The 12,275-nt window shown below is 45.2% G+C and overlaps 1 protein-coding gene across 1 annotated transcript in view; it reads left to right on the top strand.

Moving 5' to 3' along the window:
- The window catches only part of GRIA3 (glutamate ionotropic receptor AMPA type subunit 3), a 145,631-nt gene that overhangs the window by 114,501 nt on the left and 18,855 nt on the right, over nt 1-12,275 (top strand). The window contains exons 13-14 of the mRNA XM_062007039.1: nt 10,483-10,730; nt 11,292-11,406. Of these exons, the coding sequence (XP_061863023.1) occupies nt 10,483-10,730; nt 11,292-11,406 (363 nt within the window). The remainder of the gene's footprint in view (nt 1-10,482; nt 10,731-11,291; nt 11,407-12,275) is intronic.

Below are 12,275 nucleotides of genomic sequence, written 5' to 3'. Positions count from 1 at the left end.
TCACAGCTAAGGCTAAAGTCAGCATTAGTTCAGGACACGAGAGTGATGGCTGACTTGCTTTCCTTGTGCCTTGTGTGTGAAGGCTTCCCTTCTCATTGCACCTGGATAGCCTGCCCAGACACTTCAATAAGATTTTGCTCTTAATTAATGTTTTGCAAGAAGGCCATACTGTTCTTTTATGCCTTTGTGGGCACATTCAGCACTGGAAACTCCTATTCATCAGTTTTCTCAAAAAGTGATTCTTTCCAAACCAGGTTCAGATGTGGAGCCTTTCTGGACTTTGTCTGTACATAAAATAGGATAAAAAACTACAATTTATAGGAATCAGGAAGTCGTGTTGAGGATGACCTGTAAGATAGTCTCTTTTTTTCTCTCTGTTTGGTTTCATCGAGTCTGAGTAGTTCAACAAGAGCAGCTAGAAGAGCATGAGGTGCCCTGTGGAAAGGTGTTGTGTTTCTCTCTGCAGCTCTGGTTGCCCATGCTGAGGAAAGGTGCTTTGACATGGAAACAAGTGCCAGAAAAAGAACTTAAATATGGTAAGGAGACTGGTGTGGGATCTCTTGAAAAGAACATGAAGTACAACTTGCTTAGCTGGTGAAACTAAAGCCCACCTAGAAAGCAATTTGTTCAAGAGACAAAAAACACCAGGCACATTAGCACCGAAGCAGAAAATAAGCATCTATCTGAAAGCAAATGAACAGATAGACCCCAGAGCCTCCAGCTCCAAAGAGGGATCCACCACCATGGGATCACATCCCAGGGCAGGAGCTCAGCACCAGCCCAGGCCCTCGAGGGAGACAGGCAAAAATAATGACTGTAATGCATCCTGAAGCACCAGCGTGTTACACCCAGTTGGGAGATAAAGAGCTTATTGCTTTCCTCTGATGATAAGACCTCTTGTGTGAAGACAAGAGGTAAGGGAAATAAATTCTCCCAGCAAGCAGTTTAGGTAAGGAAAAGCCTTGAATTATGAACCAATAGCTGCCATGAGATTTTTATGCATTCTGTGCAATCAAACAGTGTTGGGATCAGCATCAGAGCCTATTAACAACACCAGAGTGAGCTCTGCACGCAGCGCAAAGGGCTTCAGCTGTGCTTAAACACTTTGATTTTTAATTTCAGAACTTATTTTGCTAGTGAGGATGAAGGACTTGTTTCCAGCATAGCATTCCTACAAACGCTTTGCTTTTGCCTTTGGATAAAACTATGATTAGCAGTTTTAAGCTTTCCTTGTTCTTGGCATCAAGCAAAACAAGACAGTCATCATAACAAATGCCTGACAAAAATATTGAGGTGTGATCGTATTTATGGGCTTTAAAGTACAGAACATCACAGAACAGTGATAGCTTCAGATGTGAGCTGTATGGATCTTTGATAGGCAACATGGCATCAGTCAGAAAAAGTACCGTAGCTAAACTATTTTTCAACACTGAAAGCACAGAAAGCTTCCTCACCTGTGTACTCTCTTTCCCTTCTGTGCTTGATGTAGGTGGGGGTGTGTACAAGTACTAAAACGTGAATGTGTTGTGTGCTGAGGGAGCACAGCCTCTCCGTTGCATGAATGATAGGTGATCTACTTCTGGGAGGGGGCTTTCTCTTCATCTGTTGAACCTCCTTTCTGCCACATGGCTAACAGGCGGTTTGAAAGACAGCAGGAAATCAAACGTGGCATAATTAAAAGAGAAATGGTTTCCTATGAAGTGATCTAATGTCTTTAAGCCTATAGATTGGAGAAGAAAATGTATCCTTACGGGAACTCAAAGTAACAGCTCATCCATCATCCAGTGCTTGGAAAGGAAACGTTTGGATGGTTCTGGGGTTAAAGTGGCTGAACCATTTTACTAATCTCAGCAGTCAGGCCAAAATTTAAGAAAGCTTTCAGTCAACACTCAACAACAAATATTTGAATAAATCTCTCTGCTGTCTTCAATAACAGATGGCATTTGTCTGTCAGCTGTGCTTGTGTTTGGGGCTTAAGCTTTCCAGCTCACCTGTGTCTCAGTGCTGCTCAGAAGTCAGTCTCTACAAGGACAGGGTTGCTGGCTGTAGTGCAGAGGTGACTTTCCTTGGGTCGGGCAGTGTGTGTGGAGGAGCCTGGCCCAGCAGCTAGCAGTGGGTTAACGCCAGAACTGTGTCTGCGAGTGCCTCGGGGAAAAATCACTTGCTGTTTGAATGCTCTACTTTTTGGAGAGCAGCTCTATGATAATGATAATGACATTGCTCAAGACAGCGAGGACCCTGGTTTTTCAAGTCTCTCCCACTTTACGTAATGCTGCCGTGTCACATTAATACATGCTTGTTAGGGATTCATTTAAAATACATGGGTGCTGCTAAATTACTTACACTTCTGCTGCTGTTACTTTTGCATAATTGGAAAATACATGAAGGTTTAGAAACTCTAATGATGTGAATATGAAACATCCCTTCTTGCAGTCCACTGGGATTTCTCCATCATTGCCTGTATATCGGCCTGTTCTGTCTGGAGCTGGAAACTCATCAGACCTGACAGTGTTCAGATCATGTGCTGGAAATGCCATTCTCTGTTAATTTATTACGGGCCAAATCCAGAGCAGGGCTGATGAGCTGCTCAGTTGCCCAGACAAGACTACTCTGCTAAATATGTCACTGCTGGAAAGATGCCCCATAGCCTGAAGGCTGACGTAATCCCTCCCTCCAGCCAGCTGTGCTTGGTGCTGCCTCCTGCTCCCCAGGCAGACAGACAGACAGAGGGACACTGGTACTGATCCTCAGCCTCCTCAGGGTGAGCGCTGGCCGAGTGCTGGCTCTGTCAGTGAATCACAGAGGATTTACAAAGGCAGCTTGTCTCCTGGGAGAGACTCTCATTTTAATTTCCCCATCAGTATTGCAATGGGGAGGAATGGATGGCAGCAATAGAGTGAGGAGATGAACACAGGCGTAGTCTCAAGTTCAGTGTTGTGCCAGGAAAGGACATCTTAAAGTTTTGATTTACATTCTGCTGCTCAGACTGTTGCTGACATGTCAGCAACATCTAGTTACAGACAGAGTGACTCTTCGCTTGCCTGTTTGTGTGAGCAGAGAGATCACTCCAGAAAAGTCTGTTTAAGGAACTACATCACATTACCTGCCTGCTGCCAAAGCTCAAGTTTTCAAAATGGCCATGATCCACAGGAAAGAAAACTCCTACAATGGTGTATTGTCTTTATACGATAAAAGTGTCTTTTGTAATCAGGCCACGTGTGGAAAAACTAGTGCTGAAGCAGCCTGGAGGGGTTTTTCTGCAGACAGCACTGACCCTCCTTCTCACCACTGCCTGCTCCCTGACCTCCCTGCAGGGCTCTCAGCCCTGCTTGGAGTGTAGAAATCCTGCCTATGGGGGCAAAAGTCTGTCTCTGGAAGACAGGGACTGTCTTCACAGCTCCCAGAGGAGATTGTCTGTGTCTTGGCTTAGGGAAGCCAAGAGGAAAGCAGGCAGCCCTAGGTTGTGTGGACCTGATCTCAGCTCTCTCAGCTTCATTTACCCCAGCTGGGAAAGGAAAATCATGGAATCACAGAGTGGTCGGGGTTGGAAGGGACCTCCAGACATCATCCAGTCCAACCCCCTGCTAAAGCAGGGTCCCCTCAGTCAGGGGACACGTCCAGGCGGGTTTGGAAACCTCCCAAAAAGGAGACTCCACACCCTCCCTGGGCAGCCTGTGCCAGGGCTCCCTCATCTGAACGGCAAACAAGTTTTTCCTCACGTTCTAGTGGAGCTTCCTGTGTTCCAGCTTGTGCCCATTGCCCCTTGCTCTGTCACTAAGCACCACAGAAGAAAGACTGGCCCCATCCTCTCGACACCCACCCTTTAGGTATTTATGAAGCACTGACAGAAAGTGAAGTATCCCCCACTTCACCTTCTCTTTTGCATTCGTGTGTGTTTTATCAAAGATTTGTGTATCCCTACAAATATGCAGACTGCTTTACATACATGTGCTTATGTGTCCCACAAGTTCATAAGCTGTAGACAGAGTTTGATAGATTTGGGGTTGGCCTTGCTGAAAGAGCAATGCCCTGCTCACACTCATGGCATCTGACCTACTTTCTTCTGCCGAGAATGTAATAAAAACAAGAGGTTCACATAATGATGGGATTGATTTTTCTGCCCATATAGGTAAGTAAATTGCTGGCATCACAAGTTATCTGTGGCTAAAAGCTGTGACATTGATCTATTAGACTTTGTCCTATGACCTTCAGTAAATGACGTTTCTGCTTTCGTGTCTGCACTTGGGAAAGGGGCTAATGGTGCCCTCTGGTCTTCAGGAGACCTATTTTTTCCTTCTCAGTAAAGACCTTGGAAATCTCAGGCAGAGGCACCTTACTGGTAATATTTATCAAATTCTTATAATTAATGTAGCAGCATTAGGCCAATCTCCCTGTGCTCCAGAGCTGGCATCGGGCCGGGGGCTCCGACCGCCCTCCCTCACTCCTCCCAGAGACAGCTGTGGCAGGGGCACTGGTGCCAGGGTTGTGGAGGAGCGGGAAGGCATCAAATCCTGCCGTAGCCACTCCTTGCAGTTTGCCACATTGAAAGTCTGGGAAAGCAACTGCCTAAGGCAGATGGATCTCAAAGTGATGCCCAAGCCAGGCAACGGCAGTGGTACCGAGGCGGTCTTTGGGCATTTTTTCACTCCTGTTTAATAACTTACTTTTCAATGGTTCATAAGCTACTGGATTCATTAGCTGCTGTAGAAGAGTTAATTGCACACGTGGAGGAAAAGCAATGAGTGATGATAATGAAGCTAAGGTTCATACTTAACTACCTAAGTTCATATCAGTGAGGCATGCATCTGTATAAAGGCAGCATGTATTATTCAGATTAAATACCTGCACTGGTTTTAGTACAGACCTTTGTGTTTTGTATCAGCAACATCTGTCTGGCTTAGGGTTATAAATTTCCCTTGTTAAAGAGCTATAAAGTGGTTGTAGGACTGGTGTAGCAGAAGAGTGTGTTGGCTCTGCTGCTTTAGGTCCTTTATGGATATCTCTGCCTCCCTTTGTGTGTGTGCTGCAGTCAGGATGCTCTGTCTGCTTTGCACTTCTCTCACTCCCATTTGCCACACTTCCCAGTTGGATTTACTGTGTTTCAGTGCTGACATACTCCAAAGTATATTGAAGTTTACATAGCTTGGACCCAGCCCTGAGACCAAGCAGCTTGTAGCTGGCTTCCTTCTGGGTCTTGTCCCTCTTCAGTATTCCCATTCCAGTTCTTACACTGATATTGCCCAGTGTGAAGAATTCTCCTTTTCTTCTTCATACCTCAAATCCTGGATTACTGACTGGGGGAAGGCTTATCTCTTCCTCTCCCGCCTCCTCTGCTTTTAAAGCTCGTTTATCACTTTCTTAGTTTTGAAGACAGAGGTAAAAAAAAAAATGAACATCAGTATAATCTAAAGTTTTAAACACACAGAGTAAAAAGGGGGAAATATATAAAGGGATTTTAAATATTAAATTGATTTGGGTGAATTTGGCTCATGACTGGACGACCAACAGTAACCACCTATAAGAGAACATTTTGAGCTTGACAGCTGGGGAATAATCTCCTGGTGCCTGTCATAAGAAACAAAGGACCGTTTTGGTCATTTTAGTAACATATCCCAACAGGATACATGAGACAGGCATGAAAAAGACCTGCAAGCTGCAGAGAAGGTGGCCGGGCAAAAGAGTCTAAAATAACAAGGGGCATCCCTGTGACATACTTCAGCTGTAGAGGAAGAATGCTCTTTGTTTCAGATGTAGCAGGTTCACAGCTACTCAGAAGTGGAGGAGGTGACGAAGCTTCAACTTCGCTTTTAGCAGTAGCAGGGACAGACGTGTGCAGAGGGGAAAGGTGATGTGGCCAAGGGAAGAGAGCTTCAGTCACAGATATTTCAGAGCTAAATTTAACCTCTGTTAAGGAATTGTCCACATGCTGGGGTTTGCAGCGTATTTCTAGGCAGCTGAGGATGTGCAAAAGTGAAACCTGACGCTGCTCAGCTGGAGCCAGGTGTGTGGGTGCTGGGTTTAGCTGTTGAAGGGATGGCAGAAATAACTGCAACCAAGAGGTACAGCTGCCTCCTCCCTGCTGCCCGTGACGCGCGCCCAGCCCCATCCAGCGTGCTTCAATGCCATGGCACAGCCTGAGTTTGGTTGATTTATTCATTTCAGTGCTGGAACCAACCACACATCAATATTAGGGAAATTATAATCAAAGGCTGTGTTAAAATTGTGGCCTGATTGAATTGGCACCTTCTTTGAAAGTGCCACCCAGAAGCAACGTGTATTTAGGTGCCGGCCAGTGACGGGCCAAGTGAGGTGACTCCTCAGGATGAGAGCTGCTGGCTCTGCTGACAAGAAGGGAGCAGCCCCCACCCTTTAACTGGGGGGTGTGTGGCTCATACTCCTGCATAAATATCTCCAAATACAGAGAAAGCCCAGCACTATTGACAAAGCAAAGGCCAGCTCTATTTATATCTGCAGTGAGGCTGCGATAATGAAAAGACACTTTAATGTGTCCCAAGGCCTAGATGAAACACTGAAAATGTTGCTTTTAAGAAAAAAATGATAATAATATCCCCTTGAAATGCTGAGGAAATGTGTGTGACAGACTTCTGGAGAGCGATATCAAAGAAATGAAGTAGGGGTTGCAGAGCATAGGGAGTTACCGCAGTTATGGGCTTTGAATTGGTTTAAATCTTTGCTTTCAAGCTTTTTTTCTAAACATCTCTTTAAAAGTAACACTTTAATGAGAGGGAAGATGTTTTATTGCAGCTGAACTCTCTCAGCAGTGCAGATCTGTCAGACCTTACCTTATTTTGGAGTGTAAATCCCTTCTCTGTGGTTGCCCCTGCTGTCGAGCCCCTCTCTTAGGGGTGTCAGGCTCCTGGGGGGCACACGGGTGCTGGTGGGGGCTGGAAGGGCAGTGAAGAGGGTGACAGATGGGTGAAAACAGTCTTTCAGCAAAGGATTTGCATCTCTGTAGTTAGAAACAGAAGACATTTTCATTTTCCTGAAGTCTTTTAGGGGCTTCTGGGGTGTTTTTTGAAGCAATTGGAAAATTGGAAATGGGAAAATATTTACTCAAAATACCATCTTTCATTTCATCTCGTTACATCTTTGATGAGCTTCTGTCAACTGGTCTTTTCATGTCATTGAGCAGGTGTAAAATGTGGTTCCTGGGGCAAAAAACCCCCTGGAGCACTCTGAGCAGCTTTACAGGTTTCACAGCTCCTCTGGTGGCAATATCCCTTTCTCTGAGAGGCCTGATTGTACATCTTTGTTTTGGCCTCATGAATTTAGCAGAAGGTCTGCAAAGAGCAGCACTAACCAAAGAGGACACAGTGGCTGGAGCCTTTCACCTCCCTGGTCCCTGCTCCCAGGATAGCTCTGGTCCTTTCCCAGACTCTCCCAGAGGGTCTCTGGCCACTCCAAAACCAGCACGTCCCTGATGCTTTTTATTTGAACTTTTCCCGGTCAACACCTGCTGTGTTCATTTCTATCTTGCATTTTCGTCTGCTTCTACTAGATCAGACTGCTGTACTCATTGAGTTAATTTGATAATGACAAGATACTGTGAAAATCCCACTTGGCAGAAGAAGAGGTGGGCAGTGATCATACAGAAATGTACTGATTTTTATTAGCCACATTATCCCAAAGAGCTAAATGAAGGGAGCAAACTGCAAAGCGTAGGATATTTGTTAAAGTTGAAAAGAGATCTGGTTTTGAGTCGTGGAATTTGGTTTTTTGAAGCATGAATGATGATATTTACCCTTTGCCCTTGGAGCAGGGAACGTGCTTTGTTTGGACCATTTGCAGCCCTGAGTGTGCTGTTGGCATTCATCAGATAACTGTTATTATTAACAATGCACAGATGTATTGGCAATTGCTTTTAGGTAGTCAGGCCAGCTGGAAAGAGTATGAAAGAACTTATTAAAGATAGATATTGCACCCTGAGTTGGAAGATGGAAAGAAATTCTGGTTTGTTTGTGTAATTAAAGGCACACTCTGCAGAGGAAAACAAGCAAAAACACATAGTGCATGCACAATTTTTGAAGGCTCACCGCTTTAGCTTGCTGAGAGAGAAGAGTAAAGCTGTATTTTTTATCTTCCTTTTGTCCCTTCGATGCTCGTTTGCAAATGCCCACTTGCATCAAGGGGGAGTTGGAAAAGTGAGACATGGATCAATGTGCTGGGAGAGGGTCTCTCAGGTGATAAAGCAGCCAGCAGCAGGTTTTGGCTATGGTTCTGTGGTTCTATGATTGGCAGCTGGCCTGTAGGTGCCTGACTGAGAGCCCCAGTGAGATGTCTGTCCATGGACATCAGCCAGAGCCCCACAGTCAGCTGTTGGGGGCTGGCAGAGGCAGGAGACAGCGCTGTGGGTGCCAGGGCAGCAGCGAGCACACCCTCCCTGCCAGCACCTGGGCTGCCCTGCTCATCCCCATGGCTTCAGAGCCACGCTCCCCATCTCAGGTTAATCAGTGTTTGCTGTTGCAGGGGAAGCCAGACAAATCCCCCAAATCCTTCTTTTACCTGTGTACGGCCCTTTTATATCCTGCTTCCTCCCACCTCATCCTCACTCCTGCTGCCAGACAGGCAAAGCTGTACGCCCATGTTTAGCTGAGAAATGCTCTCAGCTGAAATCCCTCGTGCTTGTTTTTCGCACCCTACCGCAGCCAGCTCCTAATGAAGCTGTGCTGTTGTCTCTGTGATTTCCCGTGGTTGATTGGACTGATTTAATTGGTTTGCATTTGCAGTTGGTTTTCAGATCATCGGGAAAGATAATTAAAATAAAATCTTGCCCTCTGTGCTCCTTTCCATCCATTGCAGTGACACTAGCAGAGCTTGTTAATCTGAAGAACAGGGAAGGCTGGACTTAGTCCCTGTGAAATGTTTAGAGGCTGGTTGTTAAGCGTTACATTATTCAAAACACATTAAATTGTCCTGAATGAGGAGGAAACGTGTCTCAGTCATCAAGCTGATGGACATTAGTCGTCTTCTGCCACAAGTTTGTTAAATTTGAACTAGATTTAGCTCCTGCCTGCCTCATTCCCCTTCTGCAAGGAAAGCTGTGGACAGGGAACTGGCAAGGAGTAGGAGGCATAAATTCAAGATACCCACAGCTTGGACCGAAAGCCTTATATAAATCCTTTGAATTTCTAGACTTTAGAGAAATAGAGTTGGTATTACTTCTTTCTGTCAGCCAAGCAGGAAAGTTTAACCAGTAGTCCAGGATACAAGTGCTTAAGAGTCTGGAGGTGGCTTTAAGATGAGAAGCTGGTTTAAATGTTAGTGATGAGGAAGAGGGAGAAGGGGAAGTAACACATTTCTCAACATTCCAGGTTTACAAAACCTGTATGCTGAGCTAGAGGCTGTTAGGATTGGCTCAGCCTCAAAATGAGGAAAATAGGGAAATGTGTGTGAAATGCAAGTGGGGGAAAATATATCTGTGAGATGCAAGTGCTAATTTTTGCAGCTTATTGCTAATATTTGTGTTAACTCTGTGTGAGGAAAATGTCAAACTTAATTTTGAAACTTTGAGTATTGATTCATAAAAGCTTTTGTAATGATTATTTATATCCCTGCAATGAGCACCACTGTTAGTGTTAGAAGCCACTGTCCTGGTCTCCTGTATCGTAGATCTATCGTCACTGCTGTGAAAAGCAGGCTCCTGCCTTGCTGGGAACTTGTAATAGGCAAATGTTGGTGTTTCCTGGCTGTGAGTTAGCACAAAAAAAGCAATGCCGAGGATTTGTGCAAAGAGGAGAGGCTTCTTTTGCATCTTTTGGCCATGATGGATGAGCTAGGGTTTAACATGCTCCCTCTGGTTCTAAAACAGAGCAGCACGCTGGCAGATGAACACACTGCAGAGCAGGAGCTGAGGTGCTGGGACAGGCACCTGCTGCTTCTCATTCTGCCTGCCAGGCTGCCAATTACATGGCAATTAGTAGAATAAATGTCTGGGATATGTTTCCCGTTCCCCAACCATTTTCTGGTTTTGTTATTGTTCAGGGGGCAACATGTCTTTCTCTGAGCTACCTTGACTTTTTGATTTGTTTGCCTTAATCAGTTACAGAGTGTTAATTATACATTAAAGCCAACTAAGCCCAAGGAGCTTAGTCTTGTGCCCTTGTCAGAGTGGCTCTTCATATCACAGAATCACAGAATGGTGGGGGCTGGAAGAGACCTCTAGACGTCATCCAGTCCAACCCCCGCTAAAGCAGCTTCCCCTCGATCAGGGGGTGCAGGAATGTGCCCAGGCAGGTTTGGAAACCTCCAGAGAAGGGGATTCCCCGCCCTCCCCGGGCAGCCTGTGCCAGGGCTCCCTCCTCTGAACAGCAAAGAAGTTTTTCCTCATCTTCCATTGGAACTTTTTGTGTTCCAGCTTGTGTCTGTTACGCTTTGTCCTGTCGCTGGACGCTACAGGAAAAAAAGTGTCACCTCATCCTCTTGACGCCCACTCTTTTGTTTCCCTCCTTTCTTCTCTGCCAGAGGTCAAAGATAGCCGTCTATGAGAAAATGTGGTCGTACATGAAGTCGGCCGAGCCCTCGGTGTTCACCAAGACGACAGCGGACGGGGTGGCGAGGGTGCGGAAGTCCAAGGGGAAGTTTGCCTTCCTGCTGGAGTCCACGATGAACGAGTACATCGAGCAGCGCAAGCCCTGCGACACCATGAAAGTTGGCGGCAACCTGGATTCCAAGGGCTATGGTGTAGCAACCCCCAAAGGCTCAGCATTAAGGTGGGTGGAATAATATAACAATATCCACGTTGTTATAGTATTCCACCTACCCTGATGTATTGTGTTGTCATTTTCTTTCTTGTGGATTTTTGAGGTAACTTTAAAGTTTAAAACCTTCAATATTCCATGGAGTTAAATAAGACGGTAAATTATGGTTCCGTTCCTTTAATGCATCCTTTTTTTTTAGTGTTCTCTTCGTGTTGTCCTTTCTGATTGTTTGTTGCTGTTTTAATTTTACAGTTCAGTGGCTTTTTCAATTTAAATGGTAAAAGCCGAGTTAACCTGCCATATGTGACGAATGTTAACTGCATGATGTGGTGTTCTTGTTACTTTTTTTCTCAAAGACGATTTCCCCATCCCGCACACTTCAGTTTTGAGCAAGTGTTATCCTCCATGCCACCTTCCAATATTTAACCCTGTATTTGCTGTACAGACATTTTGATAGCTCCACGTTCTGTGAAATTTTAGCCAATTTGTCCTCTTGTGCTCCTTTTTTTATACGTTACGATTTCCTAAGCATTTGTGCATTTTTTCTTACAAGTTATGTTTTATCGTTTCAAGAAATGCTGTTAACCTGGCAGTATTAAAACTGAATGAGCAAGGCCTCTTGGACAAATTGAAAAACAAATGGTGGTACGACAAAGGAGAGTGCGGCAGCGGGGGAGGTGACTCCAAGGTCAGCCTCAATGTCACCACAATCGGGTACCTTAGCAAAGAGTAATCGGCAAGGCTGTTATTTTACTTCTCAAGAAAAAAAAAGCATCAAAAAACATAGATTAAAGCCATTTGAATAATTGTGGAGGGGAAAAAAGAGCCATTTGCTGGCCCAGTAGCTCTTTCAAAGAAACGGTCTTATTTAATATCAACTTCAGGCTTGGTCACGCTTGGAAACCTTGTTTAACTAACAGATAGAAAGCCCAGTGTTGGTGAGACCTGCACAGAGCAAATCAGTACTTGTAACTGTGTAAGAAACCAGTGATCCCATCTGGCTGCTGTACCAACCCCTGAGGACAAGGCTTCTGTCCTTCTCCATGATTTAGTTGTGATGCAGTGGTTTTAGCCAGGATCAGCTGTGCCAGCGCAGACCTGGAGGTGAGAGAGCTCCTTTCTCCTTTGCTCTTCTGAGGAGGGGTTAAACAAACCAGTACCAGCACACAGTGTTTTGCTGGCCTAAACTGAGAGGATGTCTGGTCTCTGGAGAAGAGATGCTTGCGTGGATCTGTAGTCCAGGGAAGGAAAGGGTGGCTGCTCGTCTCATTGCAGGGTGTGATATCAAGAGATAACGGTTAAGCATCATAGCAAAGGCATATGAGAGTTGGTAGTCACCATTGATGTTGCACAGAGATAGTAATCACCTTTAATGATTAAATAATATCAATTCTGGTAATGGGTAAGGAACTAGAGCTTGCAGGAGGCAAAACTAAAACATGAGCTCTGTTGCTTGAACAGGGAAGTGACTGATGCACTAAACTGGAAAGAAAGTCTTGCCTAGAATATTCAAAGTACCCTTTTGTATGCCACTGCCCATTCTTCTGCACACACCGT

This window comes from Colius striatus, chromosome 13 (assembly GCF_028858725.1).
Source record: "Colius striatus isolate bColStr4 chromosome 13, bColStr4.1.hap1, whole genome shotgun sequence".
Taxonomy (NCBI): Eukaryota; Metazoa; Chordata; class Aves; order Coliiformes; family Coliidae; genus Colius; species Colius striatus.
Note: the sequence above shows the minus strand (reverse complement) of the source record. Positions and strands in the feature narration are given on the sequence as shown.